This window comes from Camelus bactrianus, chromosome 20, assembly GCF_048773025.1.
Source record: "Camelus bactrianus isolate YW-2024 breed Bactrian camel chromosome 20, ASM4877302v1, whole genome shotgun sequence".
In the NCBI taxonomy this organism is placed as follows: Eukaryota; Metazoa; Chordata; class Mammalia; order Artiodactyla; family Camelidae; genus Camelus; species Camelus bactrianus.
The window spans coordinates 3792748-3812681 of NC_133558.1; the positions used below are offsets into that span (position 1 = coordinate 3792748).

The window sequence follows — 19934 nt, forward strand, 5'->3', positions numbered from 1 at the left end:
CCAAGGCCCAGAGAGACGTGGACCAGAGCTCGCGGCTCAGGTCAGGACACCCAGGAGTCCGGGTTCCGCCCTCACCAGCGGACGAGCTTAACCTCACTGGGCAGCACGGGGGACATAACAGTGACACACGGCCGGTCCCACGGGGCTGCCTTCCCGGGCGAGTGTGACCATCAAATGAAAGGTGCATATCGGGTTTATGAACAGAAATTGGTGGTGGTGGGACCTCGTGAAAAATCACCTGGTGACAGGAAGAACCAGTAGCCTCTCCAAATCCACCGAGATGCAAAGCGTTTCCAGGTTTCTCCTCAGCGATCTCTTCAGTGGCAGGGTCTCCTTGATGGATTCTGGGGGGAAAAAATGAAGCTTTCTAACCGTCATTGGTGGTTCCCTTTGAGTCAGTGGCTGAGGGGGACATTAAGTGTCTAGACTCAAAGTTCAGAAGCATAAAACCCACCAAATTATCTCCTCTTTGTCTAATTCAGTAACCCCCAACCCTCTGCTGTGGGTCCCCTCAAAGAGCACAGGAACCCCTCCTCTGGCCTGTCCCCCTCCACTCCCCCTTGTCCTCACCCGCCATCTTCACCGAGGCCCTGAGTGTCTGTTTATTTAACTAAAACTTGGATCTGATCTGTGCCTGTCCTTCACCAGGAGCTCTCCTCTTCCCCGTTCCCAGGGTCTCCTTCTGATTGCCATTGGCCAAGGGAGAGCAGACCCTTAACCCCACACCCCAGAGACACCCGCTTCTCTATTTCCACAATCAAGGAAACCACAGCAAAATCACCCGACTGTGCCTTCTGAACAGACGACCTAGAAGATTGGGGTCCCCTTCCCACACTAAGGGATACAGACAAAGGAAGTTTGCACAAGAGAGCAGGGAATGTGAGGGAGTGCAAGCGGGACGAAGCCAGGTGGCCTTGGCTGTGACGTGTGGAGGACAAGCCTCCCCTCAGCCCGCCCTGCCCGCCCTCCTGCCCGCTCCCCGAAGGGTGGGACTCGTAACGCTGTCACAGACCCGCCATGCTGGCCTATAATCGTTCATTCCCACTTGCCATCCCCAGTAGACTAGGAGCCTCCTGCGGATGGGGCAGGATCATCTCCGTCTTTTCATTTCCAGGATTTTAAATGTGTTGCTATGGGGAGTGCTGAGTACAGGACGCCATACAGAGTGAAACAGCTAATGTTATTAAGCACTCGGACCAGGCGCTGTTCTAAGAGCTTTACGTCCAGTAAGTCATTTACTTCCTGCCCCGAACTTAAGAGTTAGTACTTTTCATACTCTAACTTCACGGATGCAGAACCCTAGGCACAGAGAGCTTTAGGACCTGTGCCATCCCAGAGCCGGTGATAAACCCACAACTCACACCCAGGCGGGCCAACCCCAGAGCCCAGGATCTGAGCTTCTAAGGAATGAATGAACAAAAGGACAAACAACGAAATGAATGAACGTGCATTTTGACCAGGAGTTTATTTAAAATTATCCTTTAAGAATTCTTTCTGGCCAGTGATCTGACTTGGTTTCAATTCAGGACATTTAAAAATTCCTAGCTAACCTACCACAGAATGATTAGTCAGGTTTCCTCTCTCATCTTACTGGAAATACTTCTGATTAATTGACTGCATTCGCGTCTCTCCCCCCACGGGGAACTCTTGATGAGTTGGTCACTATTTGACCTTCTCTACCTGCCGTTAGCCATGCCCGTCCCAACCTCCTCGCCCACTGTCAGTCTCCTTCCCTCCTCCCCTCGCCTTCCTTCCTCCAACACTAAGTCCCTCCTCTGTGCCAGCACCTGGGGGAGCCTGAAGATGATCCAAGAACAGTTTCTGCCTTCAAGGACATTCGTGATGGGCGAGAAGAGATTAGAGACTCAAAAACAACTCCCCCAGGTTGCATTAAAGAGGCATAAAATGCCAAGGAGACTGGAAGGGCACAGCTCATTCCCAGTGGATTCAACCTGTTGGAACATGGGCAATCTGGACAATGTAATACAGAACTGCTTTCCTGATTGCCTTCAGGTTATTTAAAAGCCTGTTAGAGGCTGTATATAAAATAACATCATAATGCTGATGGTCTGCGAGCATTCCTGACTTTATGTAACATTTAGGAGGAACTCAAAGCATCTTAAGCTGCTAATTAAACCACAAACCCAACAAGAAAGACAACTTCGTAGGCTGCCACCTCTAGTTGGCATCTACTGTCCTATCTCCTGTCTTTGGCTTATCTTTCAAATTTTCCCCCCAAGTAAGTATTCTTGAACCCAAATGTGGAAACAGGTAGGCTCTGCAGTACCGCCTTGTTGGTAAGAAAGGACACACACTGGGCTGCCCTTCACTCCTTCCTGCTACTCCCTGGATCGAGTCTCCCTCCCGACCTGCTGGATGAGGGAAACGGCTTCTCACTGGTCCCCTGCCTCCCCACTGCTGCCAGGGTGGTCTTCTCACATACGGATCTGATCATGTCACCCACCTTCCCCAGAGTCCCAAGCGCCCCCATCCCTACCGAACAAAGTCTAAGTCCTTTAGGGACCAAAGTCTGTCACAAATTTGACTCTACCCTGCTTCTAGACACATCCTGCCCCACGTGCGTCATTTGCCACTGTCTGACCACGCCCTGTGTTTTCACACATGACGTGCCAGTGGTCCCTTAGCCTCGAAAGCCCGCTGCCCTTTGTCTTCCACCCAGACCTAACTCCAGCATCACCTCTTCTCAGAAGCCCTCCTCCAGTCCCCCGCCACATGAATTGCTCCTTCTGGACCCTCTTGGAATATTCCATTCCCACTTACCTTGGCCGGAATTGTATACCATAGTGTGTGTGTGTGTGTGTGTGTGTCCCTTGAAGGCAGACGCTTCAACCGTGATCCCCTCGAAGGCAGGAATATTTCTGGCTGTCCCTGCAGACTTGACTAAGAGAGCCTGGCACAGACGAAAGATGCAGTAAGTGCTTGTGGTGCTGTATTTGCATACGACAGATTGAATGCAGGTGCACCAGCCCGCCTCCAAAGTGACCATCTGAGGACACCTATGCAGACCACAGACGAGGCGCATCACATCTAGCAAAAAGTAGAGTATCTTGGTCCTCCAAGTTTAAGAAAACCAAACTTTTTTTTCCCTCTGTGAATGGTTTTGACAGGATTAATAAAAGAGAAGAGCTGTTGTTCCCGGAACTGAAGTGTCCAATTCAGTTCAGCAGCTTGAAAGGCTGGTGTTTATCGTATCCAAATGCTGGGCGGTTCTGAAGCCATTTATTGGCTTTATTGCTGTCGGGTTGATAACAGCACAGGCAGGCTGAGAAGCCGAACTTAGGGAATTGCTAGGAAATTTTAAATAGTATAAGAACGATCTGAAAAGTGATACACAAAGGCCACATAAACAAATGATTATGGAAATTACATAAGCCGGGAAAAGTAAAATCTTAAATTCGGAGGCTTCTTCTGGGGTGATGTAAGTTTTTTCAGCCCACCCGCAAACCTACTGCAGGAATGATTCTATTGAAAAGAAGTGATTCTTTCTAAGACCAGAGGGGAAAACGTGGCGCTGAGGGGAACTGAAGTCAATGCAAACCGAGCACAAGCATGTCACAAGCATGCGACAATGTAAGCTGGAAGCGGGGTCCCTCTGGGGTCGCAGGCCCTTCCTAGAAGAGAAGTGAGGCGACTTGGTGCCCACTGACCGCCCGTCACGGTCTCAGCCGCAGCTGAGCTGTTTGATGTTTGCACAGCATCACGGTGCATTTCTCTGCACCCTACTGGCTGTTCTCCGAGCCAGGTAAAACTGCAGAACAGGTCAGGTTAGTGGGACCACATACGAAATGTCGTTTCCTCTTCTTCTGCATCTTCCTCCGCCTCCTCTAAGGCAAGAGCACGCTGGATTGGAAGGCCCAGTGATGCTCGTGTGGCGTTGCCATTTACGATGCGATGGGTCACTCTGCGGAAACAGCCTATACGTCCGATTGTAGGGAAGTGGCCGGGTAGACCACTGTTCAGCCAAATAAAGGTACAATATGCTGTGCTTTGAAGTGAGGTTGAAGGAGACTATTAAAGTACAGGAAAATATACTCGTAAGAATATTGTTAAGTGACAAAGAAGCTGCCACAAACGAGGGCTCACTATTGGATCCTGTTTTTACTGAAATGCGTATAAGTGTGTACGCCCAGGAAAACGCCGAGATCGTACGCACTTAGGAGCTTAATCGCAAGGACCTGTAAATGGTGGCGCTGCAGAGCTTTATTTCCGTCTCCTTGGAAATCTCTTTTGCTTTTATAATCAATGTACAAGGTTACTCTTTCCAATCTTAGTTGATCTTTGTAGGAAAGACAAAGGAGGATGAATTCTCTTCCCAATGTGAGTACGTTTTCACAAAAAGAATCATAACCTACTTAATACTCAGTGACACTTGGAATTAAGCAAAATCTGAATCCAAGTGTTGCATAGAATGTCAAGGGCTCGTGTAATGTCCACTCTGAGCTCTGTCCTTGGGTGCCTGCGGCCCCCTTTACCGGCTGTGGGTTCACTGAGAGGGGCTAAACAGGCCCCCGTCTTGCTTCCTACTCTGTTACTGCTCCCTCGTTCCTTTCTCTACTCTCGGCATCAAGTCATGCAGATGCATTTGCTTTCTTTGATCTTGATGCTTTCAAACTCGCTCTGCCAATTTTTAAGACTGAACTGGCATTCAGCTGAATGTCCTTAATGACCACAACTAGTTACTAACCCTGAGGAGGGAAGCTTCAGTAAACCGCCTTAATACTCAACTTCTAACAGTGATGCCAGTAGAATCTGCATGTTGTTAGACAGCTTTGGTCGGGTCCACAGTCACGGACCGCCCTTACCCCACCGCATCTCAATCTTGGTTGCACATTCATTAGATTCATGCTGTTTTATGTGGAGGCCACTAGCCACATGTGGCTACTCGGCCACGGAAACATAGCCAGTCCAAATGGAGATGTGCTGTAAAGGTAAAATACGCACTGGATTTCAAAGGTTTGATCTGAAAAAAGAAAGCTGCACATTTCAATCGCTGTTGTCTTGGGTACATGTTGAAATGATAATGTTTGGGATATACTGAGTGAAATAAAACATATCATTAATATATCACTTATTAATTATCAACAATAAAACATGATATTTAACATTGTTAAAATTAACTTCACCTTCTTCAACGTTGCTACTAAAAGATGCAAAATTACACATGGGGTTCTCATTGTATTTTGTGAGAACAGTGCTACATTATAATGTCCCCTTCAAATTTTTGAAGATCCTAAAACTCCATACCCCAGACCAATGAAACCAGAATCTCTGGGATTAGCACCCAGGCCAGGTGGTTTCAGCCAAGGTTGAGGCGTAAGTACAGCCTTGGCTGAAACCTTGGCCCTAGGCAGGGACTGGACTGCACGATAGCAAACAGCATCCTCTTAGCACGTGAGGTGTGCTAGGGGCTTTCCAGGCACCTTGTGAGTATTAACTAATTAATTGGCATCAACCTTTTGAAGTATAGAAACTACCTTTATTAACCTCATGTTAACAGATGAGGAAATTGAGTCCCAGAGAGGTGAAGTAAGTTACCCTAGGTCACACAGCCAGCAGGCTAGGGAGCCGGGACCTGGTCTAAACCCATCTGCTACATACCCTCTTTGAACACAAAGGAACTGCCGCCGTAGATGTATAACTCATTTCAGCCCCCTACCAGGACTAGAGAAAAGATTTTAAATGCATGACCAAATTACAGGAATCAAACAATCATCTTTGGGTGTAACCAGCAGCTACATAAGGCCGTGTTTCTCAAAGTGTGGTCCCCAGACCGGCAACGTCAGCAACATCTTGGGAAAATGTTAGAGTCGCACGTTTTTGGTCCTCACCCAGAGCCAGTGAACTAGAAACTCTGGGCTGGGGCTTAGCGCCCTATGTTAACAAGCCCTTAGGTCACCGGTCAGCAACCTTTTCTGCAAAGGGCAAGACAGCAGACATTCAGGCTTTGCAGACCACGTGTCTCTCCCACAACCACTCACCAGCGCTGTTGGAGCGTGAAATGACCACAGACAACGTGGAAATGAATGGGTGTGGATGTGTCCCAATAAAACTTTATTTATGGACACTATTATCTGAAATTAAATATTCCACCTAGGTTTTCCACAACATGAAATATTATTCTTTTGAGTTTTTTCCTACCCTTTAAAAATGTAAAATCCATTCTTAGTTCACAGCTGCTCAAAACAGGCATTGGGTGGGATTTGGCCCATGTGCTGGAAATCACCAGCCCTGCCCGAGGTGCCTCTGTAGCAGACTTGCCTTTGGGAAAGACGGCTGTGAAGCCAGTCAGAATTCAGGGCTCTTCATCAGATCTGTGAACACACGTACCCTCTGGCTTTCGTTACAGTGAACACCAACCTAAGGTTCGGGATAAAATTCAGATCCAGGCTTCTCAGGAAAATATAACGACTTGACATTGACTCTGCTTTGGCACATGCCAACAAATTAGATTTGGGACAAAGAGAGGGGACTTAGCACAGAGACGGATGGTGGGAAGAAAGAGCACCTGATGGAACGTGCACCCCAGTGTTCACAGCAGCGCTATTTACAGCAGCCAAGGCATGGAGACAACCTAAATGTCCATCGACAGATGCCTGGATAAAGAAGCCGTGGTATATTACAGTGGAACACTACTCAGCCATAAAAAAGAATAAAATAATGCCATTTGCAGCAAGTGAAGTCAGCCAGAAAGAAAAAGAAAAATACCATATGATATCACTCACATGTGGAATCTTAAAAAAAAAAAAAAGACACAAATGAACTTATTTACAAAACAGAAACAGACTCACAGGCATAGAAAACAAACTTATGGTTACCAGGGGAAAAGGGGGTAGGAAGGGATAAACTGGGGGTTGAAGATTTGCAGATACTAACTACTACACATAAAATAGATAAACAAGTTTCTTCTGTGCTGCACAGGGAACTATACTCAATATCTTGCAGTAACCTACAATGAGGAAGAATATGAAAAGGCATATATATATGCATGTATGTGTATGACTGAGACATTATGCTATGCACCAGAAATTGACACAACATTGTAAACTGACTATAGTTCAATTTTTTAAAACATGGGGAAAAACACAGATCTGAGAGAGAAAGAAAAGAAAGAAAGAAAGAAGGAAACAAAGAAGGAAAGAAGGAAAGAAAAAGAAGGAAGGAAAGAAGGAAAGAAGAAGAAAGAAAGAAAGAAAGAAAGAAAGAAAGAAAGAAAGAAAGAAAGAAAGAAAGAAAGAAAAGGAAGGAAGGAAGGAAGGAAGAAAAGGAAGGAAGGAAGGAAGGAAGGAAGGAAGGAAGGAAGGAAGGAAGGAAATTGAAGACCACCTGATGAATAAGCCAGGGAGCAGGGCTCCTCCCCTCCCCATGGCTGCCACCTGCAGGCTAGGGCAGAGCCCTTTCCTTCTGGAAGACTTTTTAATCCCTGCTTCTCACTTACTTCATCCACGAAACGGGAGTAACCAGAATACTTCATTGGAAGACTAAATAAGAAATAACAACAGTAATAGTGAGATACATTTAAAATTTAGTCCACCACTGTTTCTCTGTAGCATCTGGAAAGCTTGTAGCGAAAATAAATATGACAATGACACCGCTGGAAGCTGAGGAGTCCTTAAGTCAAAGACATAACGCTCCCTGGTTTATCTTTCACATAAATCGGAACTTACCTACTTTGTTTGTCCAGAGTGGGGAATATGTCATGATTAGGTGAATTTCAGCGTATAGCAAAGAAGATCTGCTGAGAGCTGGTTTTCAAGCCTGACATGGCAGTGCCCGCCGGGCAGGTGGTACCCCTGACAGCGCCTAAGGGATTCTGCTCTGAATCTCACTGATCTCACACCTACAAATTAGACAAGGTGGAAGTGCAGTGGGTACTCGTCTTGGCCGCCTGTCCTCCACCCCTTTCATTCACTTGGGCGTTTCCCATCTGTCCTGGTTCACGCTGAGCCCGTGCCCCTGACCGTCCCCCGCGATCAGTCATTGTCAAGGATTCCCCGAGCATCAGTCTTCGCAGACGCTTCTCAGCCTCACTGTCTGCAATTATTCAAACTTCGGTCTGAACAGTGCTATCTGGATCAGCAATTCACTTTTTGGCAGCTCAAGTTCCTTAGACTTCACTATCTCTGTTTCTAAATGCTCCTTTTCACAGGTCTAAGAAATGGAGGAAATTTGGAAATTGCCTAGATTTGGAAATTCTTCCATAAACAACGCTTTCCACAAAATGCCTTCTACCTTGCAGCGCTGTAGTAGAAGACAGGGCAAAAAAGCACCTTCCAGGCAAGTGCTGCCTGGAAGAAGTTCCACCATTAATCTCTGCCCACGACCCAACAGCCTCCGACAAGCACACTGTTTTGCATTCACCGCACACGTAGTAACAAATGCAGGTCCAGGAACGCGCTCATTGATTTCTGCTGTAAAAGAAGGGGAGAAGCGGCTTTATCTGAGGCCTCCAGCTTAAAACGCATCTTCTCTGGGGTGGCAGCCCCTGCCTATTCTCTTCCGTTTGATTTCCTTGCCGTTGCAGACCTCCTGCGTCTCCAAGTTGCTTGGCTTCAGGCTTTCTGCTCCGCTGGCCCTGTGCTCATTCTCAGTCTCTCCCTAGTCCCGGCTTCTGGGCCTGTCCTTCACCCACCGCAGCTAACAGCCCAGGGACAAGGTGGCGCAGGTGGGGACTAGTGCGTCTTGCTTCCACTTCCTATGCTGAGTCAACAGCTCCAAGGAGGGAGTGGTTCTCCATGGTTCTCCGCCACCTGGGAAACTGCAGTTTGTCCGCCATCCTCACCCCCGCTGTCACTTTATAACTGCAGGCGGCTGCTGCCCAAACCGCTATCTCTCTATGAATTTCCTGCTCCCTGCTTCGCCGCACCGCCAGGCTGCCTTGGAGAGCACGGACCAGTATCACCCGGATGATTGTCCAACCGCAGATTGCAGGATCGACCCACAGCTTCCCAGCCAGCACGCCTGGGGGTGGGGAGGAGCCTGAGAATGTGCATCCCCAGGTGAGGCCGAAGATGCTGGTCCGGGGACCACAGCTTGGCAACCACAAGCCTAGTTTTAAGTAAGCACAGGGTTGGAAGCCAGACTTACAGAGAGCTGGACCTTTACTGTCACTTGGGTTATGTGACTTCCGGCAAACTACTCAGTCTCTCTGAGCCTCAGTTTCCACATCTGTACGACAAGGAAGATACTTCATGGCACTGCTATAAGGATAAAGCCAGCGGGGTGGGGGGTAAAGTTCAAAGTGGCTAGAGCTCATGCTCAGCATGCACGAGGTCCTGGGTTCAATCCCCAGTCCCTCAAATAAACCTAGTTACCTCCCTCCCCCCACCCAAAAAAGAAAAAACTAAATTGGGCTGCTCTCTGCAAAGCCCTTGGAACAGAGCCCAGCACACAGTAAGCACCGCAAAAGTGATCAATGGTTACTACTTCACGCAGCTGATTAGGGGTTTCTCAAGGAAGGGCTCTGAGCCCCTGAAGTCGTCAATCTCAGAGTGGAACCTGCATTTCAACCAGGCCTGGAGGCGTGGTGGAGCCTCGGAGCCTTAGACTTTTAAGAGCTGCTCCTCAGGGGTAGCAGGAACCTGACTTCGGTGCGAGCTGTGTACCCTCTGGCGGCTGACCAGGCCAAGCCGAGACTCCGTGGCCCCCTCGCGCCTCTGGGGAGAGAGTCTCGTCTGCGTTTCTCATGAAACTGGAAATCTGAAGCACCAGCCACTCAGCCACCTGCCTTTTCTCTCTTCATGTTTTAGTCTTTGTCTGCACACTTCAAGCAGCTGTGGGTTTCCCACTTGTGATGGCCGGGCAGATGCTGCTGCTGCAAATTCATGGAGCATCAACAGCAACAGTGATTTCTTCTCATATGAGCAGAAAATGCCACCCTTGAACTGCAAAAAAAGACGAAGAGGAAGAGGAAGAAGGAGGAGGAGAAATAATTATCCCTCTAGAGTGAGTACCAGCAATGACCAAGAGAAAGAGGACTTTTTTTAAGAAAGGAAAGGAAGGAAGTGAGAGAGAAGAAAGGAAGGATAGATGGATGGATGGATGGATGGAAGGAAGGAAGGAAGGAAGGAAGGAAGGAAGGAGCGAGCCTGTTAAGGAATCCTTTGCCCTGGGAGCTTTCCCTCCACCTTCAAACTGAAGTCTTTGTAAATGAGCCAGGAATGTGTTGAACCCGTCCTTTGACACTCGTCAGTTCTTTATTTTTGTTGAGCCCCGCTACTGAGACCAACAATGGCCTAAGACCAAAGCATTTTTAATTTTCTAAAACAATACAGGATCCTTTACAAATTTACAATACAGGATCCAGTTGTGGAATTTCATAAATCTGGTTGAAGGACTCACACTTCTGTACAATAATCGTTTAGGAAGTTAATTGAGCAGGCCGACCCCCACCCCCGGGTACCACTTCAAACCTCCGGCCAGGCTTGCCGGTGTTTGCATTTTAATAAACATCCCCAGAGCTCTGCCGGGCGGGCATGGGCCCCAGAGGCCGCCAGTCTGAGAAAGGTCACCCTTCGTGCTGTCTATTTCATTATTTCCAATCACAGAGCACTTCCCCGTGGCTGCCGCAGGTTTCTGAAGATCAGCTCAATTTCTTCTTTCTTTCCTCCTATCACCATCTTCTTCATTTCCATCTCTGGGAACCCAATCAGCCCACCAATTCACAACTTGTATTTTGAGAGTCGTATTAAGTGTTTATCTACAGAAATCCAGAAATAGGTTGGTAGGGGGAAAAAAAAACTTAAATCCTCCTTCCTCTCTCATTGCCAGAAGTTATATATTTCACAGAGGAGACTTGGGCAGCTAAGACAAAAAGCTCTTGTAGGAAGAATAAAGTTGAAGGAAATTATTTCACCTTCTGGGCTGCAATTTCTCATCCACAACTTAATAATTGGCCCTGTCCGGTGTAGCAGCCACTAGTCACATGTGGTTATTGAACAGCAGAAACGTGAGCAGTCCAAAGAGAGATGTGCTCTAAGTATAGAGCAGGCACCAAGTTTTGAAGACTTTGTATAAAAAATAGCATGAAAAAAATTTAAAATATCTCATTAATACTTTTTATATTGGTTCTACATTGAAATTATATTTTTAATATTTGGATTAATATACATGGATTTTTTAATTAATTTCACTTGTTTCTTTTTCCTTTTTTTCAACTGTGCCCCTAGAAAACACAAATTAGAAATGTGGTTCGCATTATATTTCTATTAGACAGTGCGGACCAAAAAGTGCACCATCCAGTATGGTAGCCACTGGTCACCAGTGTCAGCTTAAATCATTTACATTTAAATTAAATTAAACATTCAGCCACACTCACCGCCTTTCAAGCTCTGAGTGGCCACATGTGGACTGCAGCTGCCATGTTTAATGATGCAGACACAGAACATTCCCATCTTTACAGAATGCTCTCCTGCACATCCACATCGCTGACCTGGTAGTTTCTATATTGCTTTAAATATTTTTAACTCTCTGTCCTGAGTTCAGTTGTATGAATTTATATTGGAAATTTCACTCTCTAGCCCGGTGGGGCCCCACGGGACCGGAGAGTTTAGAGAAAGCAGAGCTGGTCAGAGCCAGTCAGAGCCGGTCAAAGCCTGAGAGGTGAGGGGCAGTGCCTGAGCCTCCACTAGTGGCCAATTTGGTGCCTTTAAGGAAACACCCAAAGGCAGAGATGAGGCTCTCAGTCGGCCTGAAATGCTCTCTCCCTTATCTCTTTCTCCTGGGACCACTGCCCACAGCAGCCCCTGTACAGGGGTATCCCAGACCCTCACTCCCTCCTACTCACTGGAGGGCAGGATGCGGGCTGTGTCCTAGTTCAACACTGCGCCCCAGCCTCCAGGGCTCCAATGTGAGTAAATGAATAAATGATGATTTAAAAAATCTTTGTTCTGGGTGGGGAGGTACAGCTTAGTGGTAGAGAGTCTGCCTAGCATGCATGAGGTCTTAGGTTCAACCCCCAGTACCTCCATTATAAATAAATAAACAAACAAACAAGCAAACAAACCTAATACCCACCCCTCCAAAAAAACCACCTTTGTTCTGAACACACTAATCGGCCTATTTATGATCAATCATAACTCAGTCTTCTTATACTGTCAAAGACCCTCCTGATACTTAAATACTGATGACATTTTTGTAATAAATTTGAAAGAATGGAGGGGATTCCTGTAAGATACTAGCAAGGTCTAGGAAGTGGTGCAATTCCGCATAATGGAATCCACACACTCAGCGAGCACTTCCTTCCGGACCAGCATGTGAGCTGGTGACTGAGCACAAGACGCTGGAGGGCAGGACACAGCGCCCGGCCTCATGCTGGTCTAAACCTAAACCCTTAGGGATCTTTTATTACCACAATTTAAAAATCCATTTTTTCTCTCAGAAGACACTAGGTACAAAGCACACAAAGATCTGGGTCCAAAAAATAAAGACAATTGGCAGAAAAGACTTCATGTGTTCAGAAGCAGGAAGGTGAATTTTTTTTAATCTACTGCACATGAAAAACTTATCAAGATTCCAAGCGAAGGAAAGGAGGAAGCGGGTACAGATACACTGGGGCTCTTTTTATAGTACTGGAGTGTGAGGATGTTAATTAAAGGAATCTCAGAATCGGAGATGATCTGAAAAAGGAAGGAGGGAGAATTTAATTTTAGGTGTTGTTTCATCAGGTTAAAAAAAAAAAAAGACAGTTTCATGAGTTACTTGCGGAAATTCTCAGGGACTTCATGGGCCCCCAGAAAAGCTCCAGTTGAAACTGTAAAGTGAAGGAGTTCATGCCAGTTTCTCGCCCCAGTAAAGGACCTTAACGGTGAAGCACAAGTGAGCAAAGCTCAGGACGTTAAAAGAACGTAACAAAATGTTGGGGATCATCTGACTGGTATTCTTTTTGAAGAATGAGCAGCACTCATCCACTTTTTAAAACAGAAGCTAAAAAAAAAAAAAACCAAGACACCAGCAGAACTTGGCTGTTGTGCACACTGGCTCAGGAAAAAGGTCTCCAAACCCAGCCTCGGTGTGGTTCCCAGTATCCCACGTGAGCCTTCATCACATCACTGTCCTTCACGTCTGCTGAATAACTGTACAACAAGCAACTGGGGACCCCATTCTTCTCCGCGGGCTTACCTGCAACCTCTCTAGTCCCCTTCATGCCCTGGAGGGGAGGCGTTCCTATTTCTGTCTGGCAGATGCAGAAGCTGAATCACAGGACGGTTAAGCAAATCGTCCACCAACACTTAGTAGGAGAGCTGGGTCCTGAACCCATCGGTCTGCCTCCAGGTCAAGCCGTTTGCACTACGCCCCTTAGGACAGCAAGTAGAAGCATGAAGTGGGCATAAGATGCGTCCGAGGGAATCCAGCCAGACCTGTGGACGGGCACACTCACTCTGCTTCCAAGCTAGACGCGCCCCGTGCCCTGAGAGCCAGCTGGAGTGACTCTAACTGGTCCATACCCATGGCAACCTCAGTCCTTGAGCTGCAGGCGGCAGAAACCTACTCCAGCCAACAAAAGCAACGGGATTTTCTTGAAAGTCTACCTCGGAGTCACAGAACTTGTGAGAAGGCTGCAAGGCAGAGAGTGGACAGGTCTAGACTGGACAGCTGAAACGAAGAATATCTGGGTCTTGGGTCTCTTTGTGCTTCTGCTCAGACTGTCCTAGCGTGGGTCAGAGCATCCACTAGGGAAGAGAGAACAGATTATTTTGTTGTTGGTGGTTAGGTCCTTGTCTCACTGCAGAAAGAATTCAGAGACAAGACACGGAGGTTAAGAAAGTAAAGTGAGGACTTATTAAAGGATGGATAGGACACTCTCAAGGCGGGAGCGACAGGCTCAGGCGAGCGGCCGCGCTGAGTTTCTTTGGCAAGCTGGTTACATAGGACGTAAAAATGAATGGTTGGAATATTCACTGGGGAGGGAAGGGACTGGGGTCTTATTCCCAGATTTCCATCCCAGCTCCACCTTCCAGTGGGGAGGAGGGATTTTTGTCCTTATTGAGTCTGGATCGGAAGTGTTACGGCCTCGGTGCATGATGGGTACTTCAAATCTGCAAGGCTAATTTTATTATAATGAGGCCATAATGAGCAAATTTACACTCGGACACTAGAGATTTCTGCCTTTCCCCACGTTTCTTTGTCTGCCTCCAGGACACCTGTCACCCCAAAATGTGTGATTTCTTATCAGCCCCGAGGTTCCTGCTTTTCTGTCTGCCCGAGGATCCCTGTTGTTCACATGATGTATGGCCTTCTGCCATTTGGCCTGGGCCCCCCTTTCTCTGCTCATATTTAGCTCTCTCTCTGCTCTGACAATTTCCTTAAAAGAAACCACGTGCTGGTAGCTGGGCCTCCGTGTCCCACAACCCCAGGGGGTCCATTCATACGGACTGTAACAAACGGTCGGCCCTGGGTTGTAGGCCGACCAGGACCACAGGCAGCACCCCCGCACCGCTGCTCTTTTAGGCACACCGCCCACACGCTCCGCTTACTCCTCACACAGTCAGCTCTCTAGCCGGATGCTGTGTCTTCCCCAGCTGCCCTGGGAGACCCCTAAGTATACACCCAGGACTATAAGACTTCTGCTTCTGATACCACATCACACAGAGCAACAGTTTCCAGTGAACCTCTTGCTTATACCCACAACCAAACATATGTTTCTTTTTAACAATGAATGGATCAGTATATTGAGAGCAATGAACTTCCATCTGGCACCCACCATGTGTTTGTGTTATCCCCGCAAGGTACTAGGGAGCGACCACCGGAAGGAAGGGTAGCTACGTTAAGGATATGGGCATTTAACAGACGCGAAAGGCTACACTGAGAGCAGGTCTCCTGGTAGAAGTTCAGGTCTCGGCTGGCTCCAGGGAGGCCTTTTTAAAGGAGATTATCCTTGTGCCCCTGGTATCGTTCCACGTGAGCGGCTGCTTGGGCACCAGTCACAGAGCCCCTGGCCCCGCCCCTTTAACTGGGGAGAGTTTGGTCTGTCTCCAAATATTAACTGAGCATCTGTTAAGTGTCAGGTGCTGTGTGAGGCAGGAAGTCGCTGTACCAGTAAGAGAGCCCAGTACCCAGCGCCATCCATAAACCAATGAGCATCTGTTCTCCGGCATCCTCCTCCTCCGTCCCTCCGCCCTCATCACCAGATTGGCTGCTCCGAATGGCTCCTTCCCTAGTCCAGGCTCCTGCGTCAGCATACCCCAGGCGTGGATCCTTCCAGCGGGAAGTGGATTACAGTAGCAGGAGCAAAAGGAAGTTGGTTGGCAGGCCCGTATCCCGGCTCTGGACCTCTGTTCATTCGATAACCTCATTCAATAACCATACATTGCACCCGTGCTCTGCGTTAGACTCTGGGCAGTGGGAGCCTCTACGACACATTTCTGTCCTTACCTTACACAGACTCTCAGCTGCATTCAACACAGTTGCTCCAGTGCCTTCCAGACATTGTTATTAGTGCTTTATGTTGATGAACTTTCTTTATTCTTCACAGCTCTGTTATTGTCATTATTATACCCATCTTAAAAATGAGGAACCTGTGGAGGAAGGGTTTAGCTCAGTGGTAGAGCGCATGCTAGCATGCATGAGGTCCTGGTTCAGTCTCCAGTACCTCCATTAAAGAAATAAATAAAGCTATTCCCCACCCCACCCCACCCCTCCGACCGCCACCAATGAAAAAACAAAGGAAAGTGAGCACAAAGAGATAGTAACTGTCCAAGGGCAGGCAGCCACTGGAAGCGGTCTTAGGATTTAGCCTCGCCCAGCCCAGCGCCAGCCTGGCCTCTTGGCCATCACTCCACCTGCCTAACTCCCATTACCTGCATGTCTCCTTCCAGCACTTTTTAGGACCAAGATGCATTCTCGCTGCATGGTTTCCGTACCGTCAGTCTCCTCATTAGAACACCTGCGACGTGAGGACTGACACCTTCTCGTCCATCACTGGCTCCCCGGGGCACAGTGGGCACAGATAATAGAGTGAATCACTTTTGTCTTAAATGATTGAGTGACATTATGTGTGTTTTGTCTCTTTTCCAGAGCAGATTTATTATGCCGGCCCTGTCAATAATCCTGGATTCGAAATTCCCGTGGTAAGATTTTGCTTTTCTGTTTTTTGTTTCTTGATTATTGTGTTGAGCAGTTTCTTGAAGGAGGAGATGCAGAAGAGGATGGGGGCGGGAGAGAGAGGAGAACAGAGGAGGAAGAGGAGGAGGTGGGAATTAAGCTGACATCTCAGAGCTTTCGTGTCGGCCAGCACTAAGGAGACCCTTTCTCAGCGAAGCTGCCCCCTCATCTTGGGCACTAATGCTTGACACGTGGGTTTTGGCATTTCGGTGTTTAACACTTTTGTCCTGGAGCATCCTCTGGGAAGACACCTCCCACTGAGGAGGATGCCAGTGGCCTGTCCTGCGGGATGTCTAGGGGACAGCCGGGTGGCTAGAGCTGTTGGGGGCAGGGCGAGGGAGGCAGCCAGTGGGAAGCTGGCTTTCCTCTAGTATTGTGAAACTTTCTGTCTTGAGCTCCAATCTGACTGGGGTTGCCAGATGAAATTCAGGACACCCTGTTAAATTTGAATTTCTGATAAACAGCAACTACATGTTTGTACAAATATGACCCATCTAATATGGTTCAGAGAAAAATAAGAAAAACACAGCCGGGAAAGCCTAAAGGTCCCTCAGTTACTGTCCTTGCACAGTGGTCACCAACTAAATGAAATGCCCACGACTTGCACATGGACCAGGGAGGCCCACAGGTAAGGTACACTTCTCCACTAATTCCTTTTTACTCAACATACTGTGACTTTAAGAAACGGCTGAATTCCAGCAGGTCCGACATAAGCTGTCCATTTTCCGCACGCTGCTCCCGAGGCCACCCTATGGAACAGCAGCAGAAGGGTCACCAAAATGTGACAATTTTAACTATTTGGTTTTCAGCTCCATTCTTCCAATCTTTCAAAACCTGTGTGTGAGTCTAGAAAAGTATTTCCTTCATAAAGAATCTGCCGAACTTTGTTTCATCCCTCTGTATGCTTCCTTTCTGTCCCAGCCTCTGGGGTCTCCTGTTTAAAGCCATCAAGCCTTCAGGCGGTCTTGGACTTTGCTCTGGTGTTGCTCTGACAGCTGGGAGGTGTCCAGCCTTCCCTTCCTTCTCTGAGTCCTCCTCCACAGACTCTTCAGGAGAATATGACAGTTTTGCAAACCCTCTTCCCGTCTAGGATGTGAGGCTGAATGTCTCCCAGTAAGATTTTTCTTCAAATCTTTGCCATTTGAATGCTTTTTCTTTCCCCTTTTTCCTTTGGACACCCCCACCCCCATCCCCCCGGGCTGGAGAGCGACTTAAAATTTGCAAATAACTGATTTTTGTCTTGCACTATTGACTTTATTTTTAAAACCAGTTATCCTTAGCAACTGCTCGGAAACAGAGGGGAAAGAACTTAGAGTCTCAGGATCCCTTTGAAAGAAAAGTAGCAGAGATGTCAAGAGCTGTACTGCAACCACCCAGGATGCTTGGGTGGGTCCACCGCCTGCCTCCGAAGACCACCAGCAGGGCTCCCTGGGATGCGGCCCAATGTGAGGCCGAGACAGTGGCCAGCTCGCCTGGCCCCGGGCCTGCTTGTTTAAACATCTGCAGACGCTCTCTGCCTGGCCCTCCTATCTCTTCCTCTTCTGAGGCCGGCGCCCGGGAGGCAGAAATCCGGCCAGCCCTGCCCTGCCCCAGGCAGGCCTGACAAGGGAAAGAACTGGAGGGGACACATGTGACCTGTCACATATGCAGCAGAGACAGCTGGAGGCCTTAAGCCTAACTTGGGCTCCCACGCTGGCCCAAGACCAGCTCAGTCAGCCCAGAGGCTCCGGGCCGACAGCCAGCCTGCCAGGCTCGGAGACTTTGCTTCCTAATATGGGACAGAAATGGTGCAAAGACTTCTGGTTTTAAAAGACCTACCCGGGATCGCTCCCTACTCCTCCCACCAAATCCCCCGAGATGAGCTCTGTGCTAATTCCATCCCCGCGCGGCCACAGACTTTCCCGCGCAGCAGTCAGTCTGCAGGGCCTTGGTATTATTTTCTTTCAACAACACAGCCGGCCCCTTGGTTGAAGTCCTGCCTGCAGCAGGCATCCGCCTGTGACGGCTGCATTCTGACTTCGAACCCAGAGGCCCTTTGGGCGCCCAAAGCGCACGGACAACTTGCAGGTACAGCCCGAACTCAGCCTCAGTGCAGAGGGCACAACTCCTAAGTCGCAAAGCCAGGGCTCTCCTCAGCTGCAGAAAGGCCGCTGCTTCTGCCCATTGTCCCTCCCCTGTCCCCCTTGTCCTTCTAGCTTGTCCCTCCTCCTGCCTGCAGACGGGCACCATTGCCTGAATCCTCTTGCCCCTTAAACCAGAGTACATATACCTTCTAATTCGTGATCCAGAACCCCTTCCTGATAAAGCAATGACGAAAACTTCAGTTGCTTTTCAATAATTTTGCGTGGTGTGCACTTCAACACACAGGGAAGTGGTTAAAAGTAATCACAGACACAGGCAATCTATAAGGAAAAAGAATATGAAAACGAATATATATGCACATGTATGGCTGAAACATTACGCCGTACACCAGAAATTGACACACTGTAAACTGACCATACTTCAATTTTCTTTTAAAAAGTAAACGATGGTGATAATGCGGATGGTGATGATGAAACACCGTCAGATGCAAACGGGAGCTGGTCTTTACTCAGAATTAATTCTCTAACTTTTACACTGTGGGTTGAAGTCCTAACACTGCCTCTGAAATCACAGCTGCTTGATACTTGAGCAGACTCACGGGAACCTAGACCGTCACAGAATCTTCGGGGTGAGGGGTGCCTTAGGTCACTCTCATCAACCCTCACACCCAAGACGTCTTCAGTGTTGGGGAACCCGCTTGCTCCTGGACCTCTGCTAATTGCTGGAAAGTTCTCTTCTAACCAAAACCACTTCTCATGCAACATCTACCCAGTGGTCTGATTTAGCCCTTCCCTCCGGCTTATGCAGATTGAACCCCTTTCCTTCCCCGGGTGACAGGCTCGTCAAAGATGCTCCAGGAGTTTCTTGAGCGTCCTCTGCCCTGCTTACCGCTACCTCCACCACCCAGAGTGTTTCTCCAGAGAGTCTGCAGACACGACACCCCCGCGTGGCCGGTGGGGCTGGACAGGGCTTCAGCGATGAACAACACAGACGTGGCTCGGCCCTGGGTTCCTCCTGCAGATCCACATGCAGCCTGGCTGCCAGCTGGACCAAGGGAGTCCTCTACGGACTGTCATGGCCAGAAAGGGAAAACCTAAAAGGCAGGGATTCTTTTCCTAGGAGCGCGCTTTGGTTTCATGCAGTTGAATCTGGCTCCCTCAGCTGACTTCTCCATCTCAGAAAATGACATTTTAGCCTTCTTGCTACTCAGGCCAGAACATTTGGAGTCATCCTTAACCTGTCTCTTTCCCACCCTCATGGGTTTCCCCAGTAAATCACATCGGCTCTTCTTTCAAAATCTATCCAGATTCCCACCCCTCTCCCTATCCCCACCGCCCTCTCCAAACCTTTGCCATCTCCCACCTGCCTTGTTACTGCCACCGCCTCGTCCCTGGTCCTACTCCTTCCTGCCTCTCCCCTGCAGTCTCTTCCCAGCAAAGAGCCAGAGGGCCCCTGTGGACAGAAGAGGCCACTCCGTAGCGAGGAAGCAGCAACCCCACCACGGCGAGCGAGGACCTCCCTGACCTCATCCCCTCTCCCCGTGGGTCCTCTCCCCATAGACCCATGAGCCTCCTCACTGTCCCTGCAATGCAGGGCCGCCAACCCCTGGACAGTGTGGAATGCTCCCGCATCCCCTTCAGGTTTGCTCAAAGGTCACCTTCTCAGGGGACCTGCCTTCGCCACCCTAGTTAAAACTGCAAACCAGCACCAGCCCCCCACCACCCCCTGGGCCA

The 19934-nt window shown here is 48.6% G+C and overlaps 1 protein-coding gene and 2 long non-coding RNA genes across 7 annotated transcripts in view; 1 reads left to right on the plus strand and 2 right to left on the minus strand.

The window, feature by feature from the left end:
• The window catches only part of LY86 (lymphocyte antigen 86), a 47277-nt gene that overhangs the window by 26723 nt on the left and 620 nt on the right, over window positions 1-19934 (plus strand). Inside the window, exons 4-5 of one of the 2 annotated variants that reach the window (XR_012500926.1) lie at window positions 16033-16085; window positions 19625-19841. Coding sequence is in view for 1 of the 2 variants with exons in the window: in XM_074348051.1 (XP_074204152.1) it covers window positions 16033-16085 (53 nt within the window). In the remaining variant the exon portion in view is untranslated. The remainder of the gene's footprint in view (window positions 1-16032; window positions 16086-19624; window positions 19842-19934) is intronic. The other variant, XM_074348051.1, reaches the window with a different exon arrangement.
• On the minus strand, window positions 239-3017 carry LOC141574190 (uncharacterized). The gene is made up of 2 exons (XR_012500931.1): window positions 2782-3017; window positions 239-344 (listed from the first exon to the last, which is right to left on the minus strand). It is a non-coding gene; the product is annotated as an uncharacterized LOC141574190 (long non-coding RNA).
• Window positions 12181-19462, minus strand: LOC123614073 (uncharacterized). Of its 4 annotated transcripts, XR_012500930.1 has the most exons (6): window positions 18389-19462; window positions 16790-16868; window positions 15816-16138; window positions 15391-15533; window positions 13138-13688; window positions 12181-12635 (listed from the first exon to the last, which is right to left on the minus strand). It is a non-coding gene; the product is annotated as an uncharacterized LOC123614073 (long non-coding RNA). The 4 variants fall into 4 exon arrangements; XR_012500928.1 differs by having other exon boundaries at window positions 12181-13688; window positions 15816-15936; XR_012500927.1 differs by having other exon boundaries at window positions 12181-13688.